Source organism: Pyrgilauda ruficollis, unplaced genomic scaffold (genome assembly GCF_017590135.1).
Source record: "Pyrgilauda ruficollis isolate IOZ18807 unplaced genomic scaffold, ASM1759013v1 scaffold11, whole genome shotgun sequence".
NCBI lineage: Eukaryota > Metazoa > Chordata > Aves > Passeriformes > Passeridae > Pyrgilauda > Pyrgilauda ruficollis.
In genome coordinates this window covers 895,703-921,136 of record NW_024509210.1, presented here as the reverse complement: position 1 = coordinate 921,136, position 25,434 = coordinate 895,703, and the positions used below count along the sequence as shown (strand labels likewise).

At 45.9% G+C, this 25,434-nt stretch overlaps 1 protein-coding gene across 3 annotated transcripts in view; it reads right to left on the bottom strand.

Annotated features, from left to right (window-relative positions):
* PRKG1 (protein kinase cGMP-dependent 1) overlaps positions 1 to 25,434 on the bottom strand; it is a 353,067-nt gene that overhangs the window by 31,416 nt on the left and 296,217 nt on the right. For all 3 annotated transcript variants that reach the window (XR_005955720.1, XM_041474557.1, XM_041474547.1), the window contains exon 9: positions 21,303 to 21,377. Coding sequence is in view for 2 of the 3 variants with exons in the window: in XM_041474557.1 (XP_041330491.1) it covers positions 21,303 to 21,377 (75 nt within the window). In the remaining variant the exon portion in view is untranslated. The remainder of the gene's footprint in view (positions 1 to 21,302; positions 21,378 to 25,434) is intronic.

Below are 25,434 nucleotides of genomic sequence, written 5' to 3'. Positions count from 1 at the left end.
TTAGATCCCAAGAACCCAAAAAATGGCTCAGCTGAGCACAACTCCAAGGAGCCCTTTTGCCTCCAGCCTCCAGGCAGGACCTGCATGGGAAAGGTCACCATGGCAACTTAGTTGCAGCTTTCTCTTCTTAAATTTTTTAAGGAATGTGGGGAACAGATCAATAAATTGATGATGTCAGACACATTTGTTTGTCCAACTCGCTGTGTTCACCACTTAATGTGCATTTGCTCAAGTCCCAGGGGTTTCAGACAGCTCTGTCAGTGTTTTGGCCTTGGTTCTTTTCTCCAGTAGTCCAAATCCTCTGGGAGAAGACCCCTTGCAAGAGGGATTCCAGCTTGGCAGCTGCTAAGAGGCAGACCTCTACCTTGACAGAACTTGTGTTCCTTCTCCAAGGGCTGCTGAGGGGCATTTCATGGAATCATAGAATGGTTTGGAATGGAAGGGACCTTAAACCCATCCAGTCCCACCCCCTGCCATGAGCAGGGACATCTTCCACTGTCCCAGGCTGCTCCAAGCCCCAGTGTCCAACATTGGACATTTCCAGGGATCCAGGGGCAGCCACAGCTGCTCTGGGCACCCTGTGCCAGGGCCTGCCCACCCTCCCAGGGAGCAATTCCATCCCAGTATCCCATCTAACCCTGACTTCTGGCAGTGAGAAGCCATTCCCTGTGTCCTGTCCCTCCATCTTTATCCCTCTGGCCAATGCCAGAGTGCTCCAGCTGTGCTGCCACTGCTGGTGGAAGCTGTTCCATCTGGCATTTTCCATCCTAATTGACTTGGGAAAAAAGAGGTGACATGGAAGAGGAAGGCAGAAGGGCGGGAATATCACATAAAATCCTACTGGAAAAGTGGGAGCAGGCAGGAAGCAGATTTTCCCTCACAAAAAGGGGCTTGGTGCTCCCCTTCTTCACTCTGGCAGACAGACGGAAATGTGGGAAGAGCTCACTGAACCCGGGTTCCACATAACCAACCTTATCTTGGGATCTCCCTGCTCCAAACCCACTTCTGGTTGGAGTTACCTGCTGAGATTTTGCTTTTTTGTGTGAACATCGCTTTGGAAATCAAAATCAAGGGCTTGGACTATGCAGGTCCTTTTGGCTCCATGTGGGATGGACTCTGCAGAGGCAGGAAGAGTTTAACACCTCCACACACACAACCTTTACCTGGAAAAAGGCAGGAAAAGGCAGAAGAATGAAAGGTCCATTTGGAGAAAATCTGGAGAAGCAGGAAAACCAAAGCACCTGTGCATGCACAAACATCCAAGAAAGGTCTAAGGGTGAAGAACAGGAGAATTAGAAAGTCTCAGCTCTCAGGAAGACTATTTTGGCACAGGGGAATAGCAGGGCCATCTCTGGGATGACAGAATTACACCCCAAGAAGAGATGCTGGAGACAGGAAGGCTACACCAAGCAGCCTGTCCTTGAAATAAAAAAGTAATTTATTGTGCTAGATCGGCTTAACAAAACAAATTATCAAATCAACTGTAGATGGAAATTCCAGTGTAAACAAGGAAGGAGGGAATTAGCATGAGATTTCTGGCCACCCAAAGGATGGGCAAGGGTGGCTGTGATCTGGTTTGGGTTGTAAGGGACCTTAAAATCAACATGTGATGGGCAGGGACAATTTTCACTTGCTCCAAGCCCTGTCCAACCTGCCTTGGACACTCCCAAGGATTGGGCAGCCACAACCCACATGACAGATAAGAAAAGATAAGCCAGGCCCAATTCAAAGTCCTACCCTTGGGAGAACCTCCTTGCAACAGAAAAATCATGATCTAACACTGATGGAGAGAGGTTTCATATAAAAGTACCACATAAAAAGTCACAAAAGGGAATTCGGAGAGCAGCTGAAGGAGCTGACGAGGAGAATGAAACCTCAGCAGTGGCACGTGGGGATCTGGACGCAGCCAACACACCCAGCATGGTTCTAGAGAGGCCAGCAGGAATTTGGAGTGGCTGAGTGGCAGCAGGAGCCAGGATATTAAAAGCAAGAGCACCCTTCAAATATGAAGTCATTTCAAACAAATCAAGAAAGAGGAAAGAAGAAAGAACCAAATCATGTCCAGTTGAAAGGCAAAACGCCATAAGACAGAACAAAAAAAAAAAAAAAAAAGGCAAATAACAACTTCAAAAGGCTTCAAACCAAATAATAAACCCTTCCTGACCACAGCAGCAGCACGAGCCTGACCATGGGCTGTAGAGACCCTACAGAGACCCTCTGGAAAGAGCCCACCGAGGAGAACAAAGCCATGTGGGAGAAGCTCAGTGCACTTTTTACCCCTGGGCTCAGCGTGGAAGGTCTTGGGGAGAGCCTCCCAGCACATCTTCCTTCTCAGGGAAGCTCCAGGGGAACCCCACTGAAGTGTCAGGAGGGAACCCAAGCCGAGCAAGGGAGCAGATGGGCCTCCCCCAGCACTTCTGTGTGACCTCCAGGATGGAAGTGGCTTTTTGATGGGATCCAGAGCCCTCTGGTCCCCTAAAGCCAACATCTGTCCTAACAGAAGCACTTGACACATGGATAAATCAGAGTTCTTTGGGGAAGTGCCAAGGAGCTTCCCAAGCCTACTGGAGCTCTTTGAAGGAGTCCCCAGGCACACGGGAAGGAGAGATCTGCTCTGGATACAGTTGGCTTGGATTTCCTAATGGCATCTGACGAGGTTTGAAAGGCTCTTACAAAAAGGATATAAGAAGAAAAGTCTGTGCATTGATTAAACAAAAAAAAGGTTCAAAATAGGAAATGCATGGCTCATTTTCCTAATGGAGGGAGGCCAGCAGTGCTCAGATCCTTCCTGTTTAACATCTTTAGGGATGAACTGGAAAACAGGAAGAAGTAAAGTGGCAGCTTTGGTCAAAGATATGAAATCACCAAAAGCAGCAAACAAAAGGCTGAGGCGAAAAACTGAATGAGGAATTAAAGATACTGAGGTACAAGGTAATACCTACACCTGAAATCCTGTAGGAATTAAGGGAGGGGAGGAAAAATCCTGCATAAGCAGGTGGTGATGGTCATTCATCCACCTTTACTGCTCTCACCTCAAAAGCTAAGGAGTAAGGTTGGAAAAGTGGAAAGTGATGGTGAGGAGCACAGAACTGGAGTGGACTCTGTGCTAGGGGAAAAGACAACTGGCAGGAGATGGTCAGAGTTGAAAAGGTCAGGGTGTGCCATGGAGAGCAGCTGTGCAGATTCAGGGAAGAGAAACCCACCAAGGAATGCTCAAATCTATCGACAGCAGGAAGTGCCCGGAGGCCAGCAGTGCTCAGATCCTTCCTGTTTAACATCTTTAGGGATGAACTGGAAAACAGGAAGAAGTAAAGTGGCAGCTTTGGTCAAAGATATGAAATCACCAAAAGCAGCAAACAAAAGGCTGAGGCGAAAAACTGAATGAGGAATTAAAGATACTGAGGTACAAGGTAATACCTACACCTGAAATCCTGTAGGAATTAAGGGAGGGGAGGAAAAATCCTGCATAAGCAGGTGGTGATGGTCATTCATCCACCTTTACTGCTCTCACCTCAAAAGCTAAGGAGTAAGGTTGGAAAAGTGGAAAGTGATGGTGAGGAGCCATCAGAATCCACAGAACTGGAGTGGATTCTGTGCTAGGGGAAAAGACAACTGGCAGGAGATGGTCAGAGTTGAAAAGGTCAGGGTGTGCCATGGAGAGCAGCTGTGCAGATTCAGGGAAGAGAAACCCACCAAGGAATGCTCAAATCTATCGACAGCAGGAAGTGCCCGAGTCCCAAATCGCTGGAGACGGGAGGCTGCCAATTAATAAATCAATAATCACCTCTTTGCTCTTCTCCCCCTTCTGGACACCTGCTGGAGGGCATGGGCAGAGACAGGACCCAGCTGGATGCACTGAGGCATATCCAGCAGATCTGCACAGAACTGGGATAAACTGGGAAACTCAAGACCCCTCCTTGTAGTGTCTAAGAGCATTAAAACCCAGAGCTGTGTTTCTCAGCCTGCCCTGGAAGCTGTTTGTGTCTGACATGGTGAGACAGGAGCTGCTCAATCTTACAGCTTGTCTTGACCAGATAAAAGGAAGTTCTTATCAGGCATTTATTTATTTATTTATTTAACACATGGCAGCCAGGCAAAAACAGAGTTCTTGCTGCTCCGCTGCTGCTGTGCTCAAATTCACCACAGCAGAAACTCCCAAGTCTCTGACAACACTGGAATATTAATTATCCTGTGCTAATCAGGAAGGGATTAGAAAAACGAGGAACCAAAAAAAAAAAATAAAAACCTGAACTCCCAGGGTTTTTTACCTCAGGTAACTCCTTGGCTGGGAAAGGGATGCAAGCTGGCTCATTTGGGGAACCCAGCCACCAAATCCTGCACATCCCAGCAGTTCAACACCATTCCTGATTTTCTGATGGAGCACAATATTTCCTAAAACACCTCCCACACACTCAGCTGGGTTTGTAGAAGGGCTTGTGCCAGCCCAGGAGCTGAACTTCCATGGATGAGAGCTCCCCCAAAACCCCTCCAGGCCATGTTCCCAACACTGGAATCTCGCCCCAGCTCCAAAAAATTCAATGGAATACGGGCACAGCAGCAGCTCTGGGTTGGGGAACACAGATAAGACCAAGGGCTCTGGTACACAACACCAGGGGCAGCTCAGAAGACAGAGGATCAAAAGCAAGGAGCTTCCTAAAGGTTTCTCAGCATCCCTTTGATGGTTCCCATCCCTTCTCCAGCACTTTCCCATACTTCCACTGGAGGGCAGGAATATCCCACGTTTCCAAAGATGACCCTTCAGCCCATTGCTGCACACCCTTAAACAGCTCTAGGAAGGCCTGGCCTTTGGGGACATTGGTGTGCTCCTCAACACCCTCATTTGGTTTCTGTCCTGCTTTTATAGAGTAGCATAATTAGCAGGATGTTTTTTTCAAAACATCCTTATTATTTTCATCAAACAACTGCAGCATTCACAGTTTGTCCCCACAGCCATGCCTCCCCTCCCAGTGCCCCTCTGCCTCCCTGCATCACCAGCAGCTCTCCAGGGTCCCCTAATTTCCTGACATAATTTTCTGTAGGTAGCACAGATATACTGGAATTCCGTACACCTGCATGGAGCAGATTTACATCCTCACTGCTTCTTCTGGCTGGAGTGTGGCTGTGCTGGAGGGCAGGGAGCTCTGCAGAGGGATCAGGACAGGCTGGATCCATGGGCTGAGGTTCAGCAAGGCCAAGAGCCAGGTCCTGCCCTGGGGTCAGCCCAGGCCCTGCAGCTCCAGGCTGGGCAGAGGGGCTGGAAAGGGCCCGTGGGGAAAGGCCCTGGGGGCTGTGCCAGGGCTGGACAGGAGCCCAGGGGGGCACGAGGCCAAGGGCCCCTGGGCTGTGCCAGCCATGGGGCGGCCACAGGCCCAGGGCAGGGCCTGTCCCCTGGGCTGGCCCTGCTGAGGGACCTCCAGGCTGTGTCCAGTCCTGGGCCCTCCTGGCTAGAGAGCCCTGGAGGGGCTGGAGCGTGGCCAGGGAAGGGAACGGAGCTGGGAAGGGGTGTGTGGAAACTTTGGGCCATGAAGGGACCAATTTTACTTGGAAAAGCAGAAGAAAAGAATATTTAATGATGGACAACCGTTGTTAGTCCTGTGGGAAGGAGGACTTCAGGAGAGCCCTGGAGGGGCTGGAGTGTGGCCAGGGAAGGGGGTGAGGGAGCTGGGAAGGGGCTCAGCCTGGAGAAAAGGAGGCTCAGGGGGGACCTTGTGGCTCTGCACAACTCCCTGCCAGGAGGGGACAGCCAGGGGGGGTCGGGCTGTGCTGCCAGGGAATAGGGACAGGACAAGGGGAAAGGGCCTCAGGCTGGGCCAGGGGAGGCTCAGCTTGGACAGCAGCAGGAATTTCTGCATGGAAAGGCTGCTCAGGCCTTGGCAGGGGCTGCCCAGGGAGCTTTGCAGTGCCCATCCCTGGAGGTGTCCCAGGAAGGGCTGGAGGTGGCACTCAGTGCTCTGGGCTGGGGACAAGGTGGGCATTGGGCACAGCTGGGACTCCATGGGCTGGCAGGGATTTTCCAGCCCCAGTGACCCTGGGATTCTGTGACAGTCTTGCAGAGCTGACCTGGGGACCTCTGGCTTGTATTGACTGTATCTTTCTTAGTGAAAACTCTCATCAATAGTGGAATAAAATTGATTTACTGTCTCCCACAATGGGACATATGGAGTTTCCTGAAGGGGTCACACTTAAGGTTGATCTGCTTGACAGATTTTATGTGGTTTCCAAAAGTTCTCTCAGGATGTTCCACAGAAAAGGCCATTAAAGACACAAAGCTGCCAGGAGACAAAAGGAGAAGTTTTTTCATGGAGAAAGAACTGCTCTGGAGAGCAGGAGGCCACCACCTGTGACCCTGAGGCTGGGGCTGCGGCTGCTTGATGGAGTCAAAATTCGGATGAATAAATGTTTCTAAAAGGTTTCTGTGAACATTCAGCCACTCAGAGCAGCAGAAAAGAAACAGAGTAATCCAAAATGAGCTGCAGAAGGACCTAGGGAAGAGCCTGGCAGAAGCACCTCAGTGCTTTTCCAGTAAAGATGAAATTAGAGATAGAAAAAAATAACCCAAACTTCCAATGCCAAAACCAGGCTCTGGGATGATGATTCCCCTCAAGACAACCCCAGGAAAGCATCAGCTCCATGCTGGTGGGCTAGAAGAAGGATGGAATGTCAGGGATCACCAGGAAAGCAGGAGGAAATCAGTCTGGCTTTATACAAATTACAGCACCACTAGAGTCATGGCTGAGTAAGCTGGGACTCTCCAGCCTGAAAACTGCCCACAATTCAGCATTTTCTAGACTTATTTAGTAAAGGGAGACATCATTTCACTAAAATCCAGGGGTTTTGGACTATCTGAGTGTTTAAAATCTGGGATCATGCTGAACATGCCCTGCTGTAGGAACTCTTCTCCACATTAAGTACCTGACTTTTCCAGCCTAATTCTATGCTATAAAGACCCAGTGTTAGCTCCTTACAGGGGAAATATTTCTGCAGGTGAAGCTCTTCCCACTTGGGCTCCTTCTCTGCCAGTTGTTCCCAGAAGATGGGAGAGAGCAGGATGATTTCAGACCTGGTTTTTTATGAATTTTGTTTAATTCATTTCCTCTCTTCAGATCTATTTCCTGATGTGGAAAATGAAGATACACAGCAGATGTATCCTGGGGCAGATCACCTTTGGGATGTCTGGGATCAGGACAAAGGCCTCTTTTTCTCCTCAGGAGAACAGGAAGCATGTGAAGAAGCACAGCAAGCATGTGGTGGTATTCCCTGGAATATTCTGGCAGCCTCTGGAGGCTTGGTGGGTTCACAGGAGCTCCTGGAAAGGTGTTAAAAGAAGGAGCACAATGTTGCACACCAAATCCACCCTCCTTGTGGTTTTCCAGCAGGAATCTCAGCCCTCCCAAGGGGATGATCCCTTTGTGTGAGCATTCCAGACAAAACCCAGACTACAGCAAGGATTTGAGCTGTTGGAGCAAGTCCAGAGGAGGCACGAGGATGAGCAGAGGGATGGAGCAGCTCTGCTGGGAGGAAAGGCTGGGACAGTTTGGGTTATTCAGCCTGGAGACAAGAAGCTCTAATTGTGGCTTTCCAGTGCCTGAAGGGATTCCCCAAGAAAGATGGAGAGAGACTCTTTATAACAGCCTTCACTTCTCCAGTGGCCATTCTACACAAAACCTTTCCAAAAGCCCATTTCTATTTTCAAGGGGGATCAGCTCTTCCTTTACAAGTAGGTTTTACTCTGTCAGCATCTTTAGTAAGCACCCAAACTCTACCTGCTGCTCACTGAGAGGATGAGAAACCCAGAAACATTTCTTTTAAAGTGTAATAAACCAATCCTTAACCAAAGGGTAAACAGTGATTCCTGGGGTTGAACTATACGGCCAAATATGTGGTTTCTGATAAAGATCATCTTCCTGCACTTCCCCTCTGCTAATGGCTCTGCTGTCACTTGAAACTCCCAGGAGAGCCTTAATGCCTTCTTCCTTTCCTGGAACCAGCAGTGGAGGTTTCAAATGAGCTTCCCTTTGACGGAAAATGAATCAGGAGAGGCCTGAAATCAGCTCTGTACCAAACAAACATAATTCTGAGAGATTTTTCTGTCAGACACCTCAGTTTGATTAACACCAGGCAAGGCAGGCAGGGCAGAGCTCCTTTGTAAGCTATACATGGGGATTAGGAGTGTCTGCATCCCTCAGGATTAAATCAAAATTGGCTTTTTAAGTAGGTGCCAATGTTTTAGCTTATTAAGGCACAAAACATGTGGTTCTCTGTTTATTTTTAAGCAGAGTGGATTTTGAGGCTTTCTCTGTGAGGCCTTTTGATAGCAGCCATGGTATTTCCAAAGCTGCCAGGGCTCCAAACCCCTTCCCTGGATTCAGGGGTGGGAGGATGAGCCAATTTCAGCCCAAAAGCTGTGAAAAAAGGCTGTTCTCCTGGAGCCTCCAACATCAGAGGCTCTGCTGGTATTGAGCCAGTGACTGCTGAAATCCCAGACTCATGGAATGGTTTGGAAGACACTTTAAAGCCCACCCAGTGCCACCTCTGCCATAGGCAGGGACACCTTCCACTGTCCCAAGTTGCTCCAAACCCCAATGTCCAACCTGTCCTTGGACACTTCCAGGGATCCATGGGCAACCACAGCTCCCCTGGGCCAACTATGTCAAAAACCGTTTTGTTGCTTATATCCTCACTAAATCTGCTGAATTTTAAACACAGACCTCCTGGAAGATGCAAAATTCATCTCACCTTGTTGACACTCTGTATTCAGAGCGTTGCACCCACATCCTTCCCAGTCAGGTTGTAGTGCAAACACAGAATCGTTTATGTTGGAAAAGACTTGTCAGATCATCGAGCCCAAGCCTCAGCCCAGCATCTTGTCCAGAATTCACATCATGGTGCTGCAAGGAATGGCCTTAAGGGGATTTTCCTAATTATTTCCTGCTCATTATTTCAGGTCATCTGCATTAACCCCTGAGAGAAGCAGCAGATCCTGAAGGATCCCCTGGAATGGGTGACCTGCAGTGTGTTTCTCATGTACAGAATTTTACATGAACCACATTTCCACCTCATCAGCTGTAATTAATTACAACCAAAAGAGAGGGCTTTGATAAAACTTTTAGTTGCACTGGAGCACTCTGCACTAAAATAGCCATCAAGCCAAGCACTACAACCTGTTATCTCCTCCTTAATCCCAGCTTTTCACCATCACACCTGGATTTTCCAAGTAGAAAAGCATAACTGAGATGTTTCAGCAAGGAGGGACTTGATGATTATCAACTCTCCTGCCTTGATTGCTCCTTTCCCAGTTTATTTGGATCTAAGCTGAGTGTTTGTGCCTGGCAATTCAGAGGAGAAACAGAGTTGTGTTTTCCAAGACTTCTCCTCATCTCTTTATTCCCCACTGCTGTAACAGCCCAGGTTCCCATAGAAACTGAGAGTAAAGAGCAGAAGTGTAAAATACAAATGAACAGGTCCAAGCTGGCAACGTTGTGTTTTATTAGACAAATAAATATCACTAATGGGCACTGGGCTTTTCTAAGGGTAGAGCCAGATAAGGCTGCACCTTATCAAATAAAGAGATGGCACACAAATTATAATGCCCAGACTCACTGGGATGGGGTCAATCCTACTTCTGCAAACTGAGCTGTTTTCTGCATTATTCAATTTTGGAGGCAGCAAAACCCCAGCTCCTCATTCCTAGGTCTGATCCTGACTCCCCCAGTCATCCCAGTTTGAAGAGGTTGATCCCACTTCTGGAAACTGAGCTGTTTTCTGGATTATTCAGTTTTGGAGGCAGCAAAACCCCAGCTCCTCATTCACAGGTCTGATCCTGACTCCCTCAATCACCCCAAGTGACTCTGGATTCTCATCCCTTAACACTGGAGCTTTGCAATGTGGGAATGGGGCAACAAGCACTAATTTAAGACCTTCTCAGGTGGACTCCATAATTATAAATGAGTATTGGCACAAGGACTGAAGGTCTGTGTACAAAGAACTGTAAAAATGGGTTTCTGAGGAAAGAGCAGGCTGGATGCTTTTGGATGTATCTTGAAAGTGGTCCTGGGTAATTATATTGTTTAACAGTGAAAGGGGTTTTTTAAATTGAAGGACTTCAGAAAAATTATCAAGTTGATTGAAAATTTTCACTTTGAAATTATCAATTTGAGTCCAACATGACAGCAGAATTCTTCCTAACAAGAGCACTGGAAATGGGAGAGATACTGCTAGGACTATTATCTATTCCAAGCCCTGGAGAGTTCTTAAAAGGCCGTAATAAAATATGATTGAATCTTTTTTTTTTTTTTTTCTAGAGACACTTTCAATGCCATTTACAAATATTCCAGGAGTGTTTATCCTTGGGCACTCCTGTTGTGCCTTGTCCAAAGGGGTGACACAGATCAGCCTCTCCTGAGCCCTTGCGGCAGAAGGAGTGATGCCCTCTGCTAGAAATGTTCTTTTTGTAAGCAATGCCATTCACTGAAACTTGGGGAAAATTAGGAAAACATTCAAACAGCTGAGATGTTTGCAATTATTTTCATTTCCAAGCCAGGCTGTGCCATCCAACCCTCAGTGACTCAAAAGGAGAATTCATTGGAGCAGCTCCTGTTGAGTTTTTGTGCAATGCAGCCCCTGGCACCCCCCAAGCTCAGTCTCTTATGCTCACCTCCCTTGTATAATGGCACAGAAGATGCTGCAGGTCAAACAAATATTTGAATTTCTTTCCCCCAGCTGTGTTTAAAACAATGTTGCAAAATGCTTGAAGCCGTGCAAAGAGATTTACATAAAAGAAATGCTTGAAGCCATGCAAAGAGATTCACTTGAGTCTAGAGACTCCCATCTCAAACCATCACCAACCCACCAGGAAAGGGAAGGTACAGCACTACTTGTTCCCAGCCTTTACACCTTCCCTGGCTCTCCTGAGGAGTCTGAGTAGTTTCTCCATTTCCAAGGAGCTGTCCTGGATAATGAGGCACTGATAAAAACCTGCCTGCCTGAGAAGCAATGGAAAGGTTGAAACACAAGTAGAAACAGGAGGAAATATTCTTCATTTTGCTGCTGCATTTCCCAAACTCAGTAAAAGGAAGTTCAAGTGACCAGAGTTATAGCTGGTTGCAAGAAAAAACAGCTAAAACCAACTAAAAATCATACATTTAATTTTATTATTTAATATTCATATTTAATATGAATATATTCAATTCTCAGGGGACTTTGGGAAGCGCTGAGTGTGATCTGTGACTGGTGCAAGGCTCACTCCTGCAGGACTTTACCCTTTGCAACCATAAAATATGAGAGCAAATCCTTTTTGCTTTAAATGTCAGCTTCAATACTTAGCAAGGGCATGTGTAAGCAGCAGAGAGCAAAAGCCTTGGAGCAGCATTTTCTCCTGGATCTGCTGTTTTGCCAAGCAGGAGGTCACGTCCTCACTAAGCACTCGCTCAACTCTTAAATATTTTCATGTCTGAATCTGACCCAGATGCAAAACATGACAACTCAGCTCCTGCATCCTTACTAAAACAGCTGATTTGGAGCAGTGGGGTTGGTAAAACAGCTTTCAAAGCTGAACTGCAGGCACTCACTCCCTGAGTGTAGGAAATGACTGGGAAGCTGGAAGTGAGGGAATTTAAGGGCACAGCTGATGGCTCAAAGCAGCCGAGTGGAGGCTTTTTATTTTGTGCCAAGCCAGCATCTGCAGGGACTCCCTGGCAATTTCCCTGTGTGTTCCAAGAGTCCCAGCCCTGGCCTGGGCTGCTGCCAGCCCTGCTCCCATTTGGGGCTCCTCAACGAGTCCCGAGCCATGGGAATTCCATGGTGTCCTCCAAGAGGAATGAGATCACTCCTGCACAGGAGCAGCCTGCAGAGGGCTGAAGGAATAAGGATCTGAGTGTGAGGAATGCACCTTGCTGAGGAAGCATCTTGGGATGGAAATGCACCCAGCTCTGAGCTTTAATCTGAGACTAATGCTGTAATAAATTAGCCAAGACTCCATTATCTTCATGAAGGAAAAGCCAAATCGTTATTGTGTAGGTTATATTTTATAGGATTATCAGAAGGCTCTGTGTCAAATCTTATTTGTTGATAATACATCCACATTGGTCAGTACATGGTATTTTGCATATCTATCAAACTTCTGTATTTTCTGGTTAGTTTACATATTTTCTCTACTGATTCTCATGAGACAGAGAGAATCTTACTGTTTTTACCACGTATTTTTCACCCTAGGTATAGATTGTTGTGTTAATGAGCTCTCATTTCCAAGCTTGTTTTTACATGGGAACTTGCAAACTACTTAGCTGCACTTAGAAGTGACAGGCCAGCTATTAATTTAGCAGAACAAGGCTTAATTTTATGAGGCTTTTCTTTTATAATTTCTCTACCTGTCTGTGACGACTCAGATCAGGAGCTCTGAAGGGGTTGTGGGAGGTATGGCACAGTTGTTTAACACAGATCATCAACAGCCAAGCAGATTCCAATTGCACACTTTGATGCTCATGGTATCACTCTAATCCCTCGCTCTGTGATCAATAAATGATGTCATTTGATGTTTTCTACAGAGCAACCCAACAATTGTACAGGAAATGACAGGAAACTAAGAGAAAGCAAAGACAGGGTTCAAACACATCTCCCTGTGCTGCTTTGCTGAGCAGACAGAGCCAGGAACACCTCACTCCATCACTAAACTGAATTTTAAATACAGCCATTAATGAGGGGCTTTTAACTTGCATCAGAAATTTAATAACAAAAGCCCCATTAAAAACCTCCAGGCAGTTTTACATTCATGTCCAACATAATGGGCCAGATCAGGCTTTCATCTCCTCTTTCAAGGTTTACAGGCACCGAGCTATCACACATATTCACAATGTCATCTTATCTATATTTCTGATGTTTCATCTTGTTATACCTCTGCAGAAACTCTGGGATCAGCTAAATCATGACAACTGTCTTTGCTTCTTTTTTTTTTTACATTTTTTCAGATGATTTAAAGATTTAGAGCTCAGCACTTCTCAAATCATTTCATGGAGCATTCAGTGAGACACTGAGAAAATGGAGCAAATGCAACTGAGGGCAAATCAATGTAAGTGGAGCAGAGCACTGCCAGGAAATCCAAGTGCACTGCCCAGTGCAGGGTTTGGGATGCCCTAAATCTGCCCCAGGGCCAGGCTGGATGGACTTGGAGCAACCTGGGATTAGTGGAAGGTGCCCCAGCCCATGGAACTGGATGGGCTTTAAGGTCCCTTCCAACTTAAACCATTCTGGCATTCCAAGTGCTGCAAACAAGCACATGGGAAAAATAATAATAATAGTAATAAAAGTAATAACAATAACAATAATAACATAAATAAACCTCCATTACTCAGTGTTATGGTATATATTACTGTAATGGGAGGCTGGCACCTTCCTGGTGATCCCAAAAACAGGAGCATCACATCCTGTGGGTCCCACAGCTGGGAGCAGGAAAGGCAGAGAACCATCCTAAATCCTTTCCTAGAATCCCAGAATGGTTTGGAATGGAAGGGATATTAAGGATCATCCAGTGCCACCCCTGCCATGGACAGGGGCACCTTCCACTGTCCCAGGCTGCTCCAAGCCCCAAAGTCCAACCTGGCTTTGGGCACTGCCAGGGATCCAGGGGCAGCCACAGCTGCTCTGGGCACCCTGTGCCAGGGCCTGCCCACCCTGCCAGGGAACAATTCCTAATTCCCAATATCCCATCCATCCCTGCCCTCTGGCAGTGGAAGCCATTCCCTGTGTCCTGTCCCTCCATCCCTTGTCCCCAGTCCCTCTCCAGCTCTCCTGGAGCCCCTTTAGACCCTGGCAGGGGCTCCCCAGGTAAGGATGATATGAGGGTAGAAATCCTGAGTGGAATAGGGACTACATTTAGACTGGAAGCTATGTAGGGACAGCAGTTTGAGCCCTCAGGAAAAGTGATTGTTTTCTACAGAGAAGAAGAAAAATTATTTGTTTTGGTGGCTCAGCTGCAGGTGAGATGGAGGAGTCAGCAGCAGCTTTGGAGTTAAGGCTGCACCATGTTTTTCACTTAAAGTGGGATTAAATTCTTTCATTTCACAGTTGGGTGATTGAATTTCATCTTCCAGTGTGACACAATTTCTGTCCTGGGGTCAGCTGAATTTGCTGGGCAGTTTTTGGGTACCACACTCACCAATGTTTGCAGCGAGAACAAAGAATATTCACTCATTTTGAAACTGGTACCTCCACCCTCTACTCCTTCCCCTCTCCCTGAGTTAAAACAACTAGCATTCCCACACCTTGGAGTTACTCCCATAAATCCTAGCCTGGGAAGTTTTTGGGTGAATGGGAAGAAACTTCTTTATCTGGCAATGTCTTTGCCAAGACAATTTGACAGCAGGGAGACAACACTGTCCCAACTCCTGCCTTGGTGCTTCCCTCTGGGTCCCAAATCTTTTCCTGCCACACCTTCCCTGGGTGCCAGCACCAGCAACATCCCTGCCCTTCATCACTCACTGGCTCTACATCTCCTTCCTTCCTTCCCCTTACAAACTCTGGATATAAAACGGAGGTCTGAGCTTGTAGGAGCTGCTGAGGTACAGCCAAGCAGAACTGGACTAGCAGGGAACTGCAGCTCTGGGAAAGGCACAAATGATCTCACACCTGTTTCCAGCAGTTCCAAAATCACTGGCTCCCTGTAGCTGCAGAATCACTCAGTTTTATTTGTATTACATTTTGTTCAAGTGCCTCCCTGTTATTTAAGTCGGCAGATAACAGCGGGACAGAAATAGCCCAACTTCCAGTGGTGCAATCCTTAAAAGCTGTTTAGATAAACCCTCAGGACAGCTCCAAAATGTGCTGGACAGCCAATTTACACCACCAGGGGTGCACAGAAATGTTTTAACGCTGCTTTTGCCTCAATCCCCTTCCCAAAGTTGGCCAAGGTTTCTGGTTAAGGCACTGAGCCAGCGCCGCACAGAGCTCCAAGCTCTGGGATTAGCAGAGTATTCCCAGCAGCTCCTGAGAGAAGGATTCCCATCCATGCCACAGGAATGACTGATATTTCCAAGGCCCAGACCATCAAGTGCTCCTAGTACATGCAGCTGGAATGGCCATGCACATGGAGGTATCCACACTGCATTTCTGCTCCCTCTGGAATTTGTTATCCTAGGGATGATTTCTGCTGCAGTTTTGCTTCCTCAGGACAGCTCTAGTTCAATAAAAAAAAGAGGACAGCCCCAATTCCATAAAGAAATGCAGCCAGCTGTTGGAAGAGCAGCCTCCTTCAGAGGCCCTGACTTTTCGACACCAAGGTTTCCATCTGACATCTGCCCCAGCCCATTATCACATCCAAAGGTCAGCTGAGCAAGGGGAGAGCACAGAGATTATTACCTAAATAAAACAACCTGGCTTTCAAAGGTCATTCACATATCCCTGGTGGGTGACAGAGCATTCCCAGTGCTCTTTCTCCAGAGGGAAGCAGCCACCAAGTCTGCCTGGTGTGGTCTCTGTGTGAATAATTCAAGTCTGCAAACAAACAGCAAGTCCTCCTCAATAAACAAAGTCATATTTAGCATTTACCTTCACTTAGGGACATCACCCTGCGTGCTCTCTTGCTGGGCTCTCACATTTTCAAATGATTTCTGAGATGTTTTCTAATTCCACTCCTATTTATTACAGCAATCAGGAAAATCTGATAAAGCTGGATACAAACTACCAGTGGCTTCAGGATGGAATGACAAATAATTTAAGGCTGAACACTGGGAAAAGCAAAACTCTCCAGCAGGCAGAGAAAAATCTCTTCCATATTAGAGGCCAAATAATGCCACCTAAAATCTCAGTTTTTCTGAATATTAAATGTTCCAGCTCACACAAACTGAGCAGGTATCGATGATGAGTTGTTGCTTCCACACAGCCCTCAGCAGAGAGAACAAGGGTTTTAATTATTTACACACCTTAAAAGAAATTACTGCAACCTCTGCTTTTTATAGCCCTGAGGAGTTTTTTGCTAGCTTTTTGCTCATCCCACGAGATTTCTCCCCAGTCTGGCACCACGGATAGCCGAGGCAAAAGCTGCTTCCCAGATGGTCCCTAATTCAGAGAACAAGGGACACAGAGGGGGATGGAGCCCCTCAGCACAGCTCCCTGATGCTGCAAAGCCAACAAATACTGTCTCTTGGAGGAAAAACGACATTCCATGCCTTGGTGGATTGTTTCAGCCAAAGTTTTCCAGCCCAGCACCAACTCAGACCCTCACTAAATTGTCCTCTTTAACTGGCAGCTCCCAGTTTGGAACAATAACTCTGCCCATTTCCCTTCTGGCAGGAGTTAAAATCTTTCTTGGCTTATCTCAGCCGTATTTCTAAACAAAATAAAACCATTCTTCCGTAATGCCCAGGGCTGTTTTAGCCACACATCCTCAGGACTGGCTGGATGTCGAACCCAGCAGGATGGACAGAGCCCTGCAGAGACAGCATCTGCAGGCAAAGCTTTCCCAAGGTTTTCCACCACACCAAAACAGGAGTTTCCATGAAGATAAACTGGTTTCTGCTCATTTTTACAGAGCTGAAGAGCCAATCCAGCCCCAGTGTGTTTCCTCATCCTCAGTGGATCAAGACTGTGATCATCACTTTGACCCACAGATATCAAAGTTGCAACAACCAACTCTCATTTCTGGATGGTAGGATCTGTCCTCTACTATCTCTCCTCTCACCCTTTATTTATTTTCCTTTCTTTTCCTTAGATATCTTGGTACTTTTATACTGATTCATTTCCATAGGTATATAAAATGGAAAAATATTCATAATCACCCTCTGCAGCAAAATTAAGTCAATTAACTCCCTGGGATTCTTTTTTATGAATAAATGGCATGAGAGACGGGGTGTAAGGTGAAAAAAGGACATCTCAGGGACTGAAAAAGAGGACTAGAAAAGGGGACTGAAACACAAGGTTTGAATAGAATCATTCTATTGGAAAAAGAGCTCTCAGATCTTTGAGTCCAACTGATAATGAAGCTCTTCATTAAAACACAGCTCCAGAAAGATGAAGGGCTCTGGGGCTGCAAGGACAGGGAAAGGTCCCTGTCCCCTTAAACCCTGGGAAAAGCAGCAAATTTTGGCTGTGAGTATCCAGACATTCCCCCAGGGCTGCCATACAGCTGGAATGGGAAATAAAACAAGGGAGAAGTGCAGTCAGAAAAACCTCTACCTGCAGAGAGCTTGGAGCAACAGCGTGAAGGCACCAGAGTCCAGGCTGACGCCTTAAGTCTTAGCTTTTGTATTTTTCAGATTCTGTGCTGCTTTAGTGTGTAACTCTGAGCTTCACATGAAGTGTTAGCAAGCTCTCTTCACAGAGTAATTAAGACAAAACAATCCTTTTCCATCTTGAGACCAAGGACAACTCTTACAAGCTCCAGGCCAAAAAGTGTAAACAATGGTAAAGAGAGAAAAACAAGCAGGATGGGACTTCATAACCTAAAGCTGGAATTGGACAATGAACTCCAATATGCAAATGGAGCAGAACTGATGAAAGTGAGAGCCCCCATGACTGGGTGTGCATTTTGTGACCATTTTGGTTCATCTTGGGTGCAGCCCTGGCTGGGCTCTTGTGCTGCCCAAGGTGGATCCATGGAGGAGATCCTTTTAATAAATCCCTGCTTTATTCTTTAACTCTGTCCAGCCTCTGTTCTAGGTCAGCCTTCTCAAGGCATCAAGGTTTCCGCTGGGGATTAATCCCAAGCCCTGCTGCCAGGGAACATGGGCACTGGGAGCCAGCTGGGAATGTGATGGGAGCACTGGGACAGTGCCTCTGGGGCTGTGCTCGGCTGGGCACAGCCAGGCAGCTGCCAGCTGTCCCAGCTGGGCGGCGAGTGACACCTCGGTGGTGTGGCTGTGCCACAGCCATGCTGTGGAAAAGTGCCACCACCTAGAGAGGAACCCCTCCAACCTTTGTAAGGGTTCAATAATTGCACAGAATCAACGCCAGGAGGTCCTGGGTTGGGAAGAGCCTGGCAGGAGGGATTGGTGTGCCCTGAGCAAAGGGGGTCACTGATCCTCGCCCCACTTGGCACCACCAGCTGCAGCAGAAACTGCCCTCCTGTGTCCTCCTGGATTTATGGAAGCTGCTGGAGTGGCTCCATCTGGAAGCAACCTACACCGAGATAATCCTGATGATTTGGGCACCTCCTTCATGCCCTAAATGCCAGCGTGGCTGGGCCTGGCAGTGGGACACGAGTGCTGGACTCCCATTTCCTCAGAGCATGAAGCAAATTTACCTCTCTCCTTCCCCTTTTAGGAGGCAACTATAATATCCATTAGTTAATTAATTCATTAAGTCATTTGAATACATTCAAGGAGTAGAATATTATAATTCATATTATAGTCTGCATAATCCTATAATTAAAATCGCAGCCTACAATTAAAATCTTGGTCTCACAGACGACATGTCTGCAATTGCTGATTTAAGAGAGGGAACACCAAGGATGGACATTAAAGGGAACTGCCAAGCCCAAGCTGATAAAAAGCAGGAAAATGCCTCTAAAATAAGAATAAACTCAATAAATAGCTCAGCTCCTCCAGGCCTGGAGGACAGATGGATACATGGAAAAATATTCCAACCCTGTAACTTCTGCCTAACATCCTCTCAGCCATGCCCTGAGCTCTGTGACTCCAGGGATGTGCTCCAGCACGGAAATGGGAAAAAAACCCAGTGCCACTAATTTTGTAGGCATTTACAGTCCTAAAATGGTTTGGGTTGGAAGGGACCTCAAAGCCCATCTGATTCCAACCCCTTCCACCTCCCACTACACCAATCCTGCCCAAGCTGGCCTTGGTCACCCTGATCCACTTGATCCATGGGAGGCATCCCAAGGCCTTTTCCCAGCTGGCAGTGAGTTCTAAAAAGGAGATGTGAGCTAAAAAAAGACGAGCAAAAACATTCCATGGGATTTGCATAAAGCCTCACAAACCTGCCCACGTTTTATGTTCCAAGTTCTTCCCTATCACAAACCTCCCTTCAGAAAAAATATGCCCTTGAAGGACAATTAGCTGGAGCTAATTAACTGCTGCTTGGAAAGGAATCCAGGTTAAACTTGCTGCCAAGGAGACTTTTCTCCCAAGGAGTTCTGCCTCGAGAGGTAACTGGAACACCAAAACTTTCTGGAAGGGCTCACAATTCTTCTGGGCTCTCTCCCTGAGGAACTTTACAATTTTTCCCTCCTCTATCCATCCTTTGCTGGTTTTTAAGGAGCCCAGCAAACAGGAATATGGAATTTAACTGCTAAATAATTTATTTTTCAATAGGGCATTCTTTTTTTTTTTTGATGTTTTTCCAGGCAGACAACACTGATCCCTCCTGCTCTGTCCAAGGCAAAATGTCAAGATGTGACAATAATGTCACTGTGACCCCCACTCTGCAGTGACAACACGGGCCTCTGACTTTGAAGATAAAAAAGTTGCTATCAAAAATAATTGGTTCAGCCTTTTAGGGAACAATTCCTCCATCAGGCAGGACCCTGCCCTTCTATTGGAATGAAACACTTGGCATTAGAAGGAAAGGAGTGGAGAAGATAAAAGCTCAAAAATGTGAAGGTCAAAAGCCAGTGGCTCCCAAAAGGAAGAGTTTCTTCCAAAGAGGTCTCAAACTGCAGCTTCCCCCACATTGTACAGCAGATCCTGAAATTCCCTGAACTACCCTCAAAATCTCCTCAATCTGCATCCCCAACATTCCTGGGATAATAAATAATCAAGAATGGAGCTTAGAATTATAGATGTGGAAAAAGCACATTTTTCTTGGTGCTAATGGGTTGTGGTGGCACCTTCAAAAACCTTCTGTGACCATGACATTGTTTATGACCCAACCCAAAATTCCCCAGTTTTATTTCCAATGCTTTCTTCCCTTCTGCTCCAATGGAAATCAATATAATCCAAATAGGAACACTCAAAAATTAACATAAAATAATAACTGAATGACCCTGGGATATTTGGGATCATCTGTCTGAAGCATTCCATGCCCCAAACCCCTTTTTTGGGGGGATGGTAAAGGAAGTTGATAGTCTCCCACCTTTTTAATTGGGTCAACAAGAATTTAGGAAATTTAACTTTTTAATGGAACTTCTTTATAAGAAGGAAGCTTACATTTGATCTGAGGCAGGGAAATATTATTCCAGTCTAAAATGCAGCCCTTTTAATACCTTAAAATTAATTAAATATAATATTTCAAATATCACTCAAACATAAGAAAAGAGAAATAATCTGTGGGTATTTTGCAGGATTAACAAGTTTTGCTAATGAACTGAAGATTTTTGAGATGGATCTTAGTTTCTGAAGCAGACCAAGAGTTATTTTTAATCAATACTTAATTGGGAATTCTCACTTTCCCTCCACAGAGGTGCCCAATATCTTCAGCAGATACCATTCCAACCCCTGTAATTTAATGAGAAGTTTCTATGTATAACCCAACTGGAATCTGCAATTTAGGCAGTCACTCAGAGCATTTGACTTTGAGAAAACACTTCCCCCTTTCTTTAATGTGCCATGAGAAAAAATCCCCATAAAAGCAAAATAATTGAGAGGGAGGAAAAGTAAAGAAATTTTGTATAGAGCGAATTAATTTTCTTTTCAACAACTTCAGCCTTTGAATTGTGTTTGGGTTTTGACACTGAGCATCTCCCAAAGCAGAACAGGATCCTCTTGAAAAGCTTTAATCATTGGGATAGAATCAGAGCTCAAAGATTACAGATTAAAATCAAATTGCAGCACAAGAATTAATAAAAAGTGGGGGTTTTAAAAATATTTTAATCTAATACTCTACAGCTCCCTTCTGAAAGGAATGAATATTTATTGTGGACTTCAGATGAATATATTGCTTCACATCAAGGCAGCTCTAGTTTTTATCCTCAAATGACAAATTCCACTGCCCATCCTTTGTCTCAGAACATGTTTGACTTTGGAAGGTATTTGAGAAAGATCAGAGGTCTCTAAAGAAATGAAATGTCTTCAACAACAATTCCCTCAACGACAATTCCAAGATCTGGAGCTTCTCACCTCACAATATATTTCTCACCTCAATATTTCAAGAGGCTTTCTGGAAGATCCACTGGATTCAAATATTGTGATTGAGCAGGACCTTGGGACCACCTGGCTTTGGGCACTGACCAGAGGAAACCCATCTCCATATTCATGGGGAGAACCAGGGAGACACGAGGAGGAAAATTCCTCCATCCACAGGAAGAATCCCTCCTTTTTAAGCTGTTTGGTACTATTGCATGGAGAACAAGGAGGGGTTTTCTTGGGAATTCCAGTGGAATTCAACAAGCTCAAGTTTGAGACTTGATGCTGAGCACTTACTTTGCTTTTGCTTCTGCATCCTCATAGGCTTTGTTGGAGACGTCGTCCAGGCCCCCGATCAGGTGCTTGAAGGAGCTGTAAAGACAAAGGGACACTTTGAGAGGAAAATCACAGAAACACCAAGGTTGGAAAATACCCTGAAGATCATCCAGTCCCACCAGGTCCACCACTGAACCTAAAAAGATTCCACCTGGGAGCCAAGCAATCCAGTGTGGCTTTTTGGCAGCAATGGGGGCTGGATCTCAATGCTGGTGACCCACCAGGCCCAGGCCTCAGAAATGCTGGGGATGCACAAACCAACACCAAGAAGATCCAAAATTATTTATCCAGCCCACTGAAATGGCTGCTGAAGGTTTTCACCCTCCAGTAGAAGTTTCAGAGTAAATGTGGCTGGTGGGGGCACCTCAACCATCACATCCCTGTCCTCCAGCCAGGAGCCCTGTAAATCCTTCTGCTTCCAAAGTGAGATTTTCACTTCTGGATCCCACCTTTCTCATCTTTAGAGAAAAATCATCTGAAAACACATCAAAGGGGGTTCAAATTGAAATAGAGAGAATTCAGGTTGGATATTGGAAAGGAAGTGTTCTCTGGGAGGGTGGGCAGGCCCTGGCATAGAATTCCCAAAGAAGCTGTGGCTGCCCCTGGATCACTGGCAGTGCCCAAGGCCAGGTTGGACACTGGGGCTTGGAGCAGCCTGGGACAGTGGAAGGTGTCCCTGCCCATGGCAGTGGTGGCACTGGATGATCCTTAATATCCCTTGCATCCCAAACCATTCTGGGATTCCATGAAAAACTAGAAATTAATAATCAGTCAATGCCTTGAAACAAAAATATTCCAGGTGAAAAGCTACTTTCTACTATCCAATTCCAGTATTCCCAGTGGGTCTGTCACACACAGGTTTTCTTTTTTTCAAGGAAGAAGAATTTGAAAAGATGAACTGCTGCAAAGCAGAGTCTCTTGACTGATCTCTGCCTTAATGTCACAGCCTCACAAATGAAAATCCTGCAATTCTTCTGTACTCCTGACACTCCTGAGGCATGAAACACAGAGCTGAAGAAAAGGAATTGCTCTAAGTTGACAAAAAAATGAACAGAAACATTGAAAAAAAGAAAGAAAAAAACCTAAAATCCCCATTGAGGGCCACATTTCTGACATAAGGAATAAGAAGGGGATGTTTAATATGGCCCTTTCTCAAGGAGGATTTGTAGGATCACAGAGAACGAACGGCACTGAGCAGGTGAGGAAAATCCAGGGCAGCTGGGGAAATGCAAATGTCCTGCCAGGCATGGGGTGAGCCGGGGAGACTCCGTGTTCCTGGGACAGGAACAGTGGGACCCTGGCTGGCTCAGACACACTGACATCCCCAGGAGGGTCCTTCAGGAGACGTCTGAACCTATGGAATGCACCCCATGGATGTGTGGAGATAGCACTTACAGCAGAACCAAGGGAGGCACAACTATCCTGTTGGAAAAAGCCGGATTTTCCCCATCACTGTGGGGCAGCAGGTGACAGCTGGGAGAGGTAGTTTGGATCTGGAGCAGCTGGAAGGGTTTTTCCAGAGCAATTCTCCCCGCTGGGGCTATTCCAGAGCTGTGTGCACACAACCCTGTGCTCTGGGATGGCCCTGCTGGGGCAGGGAGGTGGCACCAGGTGCCCACTGTGGGCCCTTCCAAACTGACCCATCCTGGAATTCTCTGCTGGGAGTTAGAGCTCAGGAAATGCCCTCTGCCCACACCAATTTCCCTAGTCTCCCACTTAATTAATTATATTTTAAACCATACAATCAAGGAAATCATTTATGCAAGCAAATTAATTAATTCATCAATGAGGAAGAGAAGGCACAAACCCTTTGCTCTAACATAAACTTGGGTTAGTGGTTTTTAACCAGTCTGGTAATTACTAATATTTTTAATATTAGGATGTGTTAATAATGGGAGTAACTTTTCATCCCCAAATTCCATGCTCAGCAGTGAAAACAGGAACAACTCAGCTCCTTCAGCACCTCAAGTTTTATCTTCTGCTGCTGGGAATGTGCCACGGGATGAAGCCAAACCTTGGAAAGTGACAGTGAGACAAAAGCAGGATTGGGGTGTTAATGCCTAATTGCACCTTAAACAGGTATTTAGGCAATTAATTAACCATCCTGGAAGGCCATAAGTGCCTTAATTGTGCTTTAGGCTTGGTTTGCTTACGAAAATGTGGCAGGGTTAAAAACCCCCTTTTTTTGGCAATGCAAATAAATATTTTCTAGTGAAACAGCAAAGAAGAAAAAAATCACTGAAAGGAGTAACAACAGTTTCTCTAAACCCCTTCATTTTTGTTAAAATTTTAAGCCAGATTTAGCACTGGGCAAGCTATCAAAGTTCACTTGAGTCCCTTTTTTATTGCCCATCTCAATGTTGTTGAAGTCTCGGCTCAATCCCAACCTCCCCCAGAATTCAATCAGAAACTACTTGGGTTTTTTTCTCCCCGTGGCCTTTTCTCTTCATTTTTTCTATTCTCTCCTCATAACCAATTTTCTCCATGGATAAACTTTGCTCCGACTGGGAGAAACAGCAAAGCAGCAAACCCTAAAATCTCCACTGAAAGAGCTCGGCTCAGCTTATATGGGGTCAGTCATGCCAGGATAATACTTTTTTATTTCATTTTTCTCCAATTTCCCTTGCCAGGAGGGCCGAGCCAATAAACTTTGTTGACACCTCACAGCTCTTCCTTAAAAAACCAAACCCAGGCTTTGAAACATAGACAAAAATGGGAAATGCAAAGTGGAAAAGAAGAAAATAGCTGAAATATTTAAAATGTTGCCTTAAAAAAAGTGCATCTTGATATGTGCAGCTGAAGAAGACAAGAAGCTGGGAAAACAGCATTTAGAGTAAATTCCAGGTACTTCTGTAACTCTCTGTCAGCAGCAGCTGGGCTTTGAGTTGTTCTGGCTCTGATCCATCAGCTCCTCTCTCTCCATTTGCATGAGGCAATTTTGTCCTCCCAACACCCACAGTGTTGCTAAATCTCCAAGCTCCAGGAAAACGTTGTTGGCACCATAAATAAATTATATGGAGGGGAAAAAAATCCCATATAAATAAAAGATGAACCTGAATCAACCTCGGTGTAAATATTCCAACAGTTCAGGAGCAGCCACGAACACTTTCAAACACTTTCTCAGTTTCAAGAGGTAGGTGTGAAAAAAAAAAGAATTATAGAGTTGCACCAACTTGTCCCAGAGGGTGCCAGTGATGATCCAAACGTCAGGAATGAGTTTGGAGCCTTTCCCTTCTGTTTTCTCTCCATACAAAGGGGCTGCAAGTGAAGTCTGTCTGTGCATCTTTATTCAAATTGATCCACAGAACAGATGCTCAAGGCGTGTCTGCACCATTTTTATCAGAAGACCTTTTACAGACAAGTTCCTAAAGGACCAATCCATCAAATCCAGCACATATTTGTTAACTTCTCCCCAACTGTACTTCTGGAACAAATCTAATAACGCCTCCAAGGAGTCTGGAAATTCACCAGGATGAGCTCTGACAAGGCCAAGCTCAGAACAATTTGGAGGCAGCTCCATCGAGCAGCTCCCAGAGTAACTTTTTTTCCAGAGGATTAATTCCTGCAGTGCTACCACAGGAAAAACTTCATTAACAACAGCCTTGATCTTGTAGGGTCAAGGCAAGTCCTAAAGACAGAAAGTCCATGAATCGTAAAAAAAATACCCAGAAAAACCACTGGGAAATAAAAATGCCTAAAAGCCATCTGAGAGGGGCTGTAAAATACTAAAGTGTGCTCCCAGAGTGGAGGTTTGAGCAGCAGGAAATGGTGGGGCTGCAATGAGCTGTGTGGCTTCTCAAGTACTCAAAGGCTTCTCCAAATCCCCTCAGATGATCAGATATCCAGCTGGCCTTTTTTGTCACAATTCCCATGAACGCTATGTGGATTTTATTGAAGTTTCCAAGCCAATTCCATAAGCCCATGGTTGGGTCTGTGCTCCATGGCAGGAAAAACTTTGGTTAAATCAATCCCAACTCACCAGAGAGCTTGAGCATGGAGCCTTGCTGTGGTCCCTCACAGGGCTGCCACCTCATTTCCTCAGCCTTGTCACCCTCTCACTTTGTTTTCTCCACTGGATTGTGGTGCCTCCTGT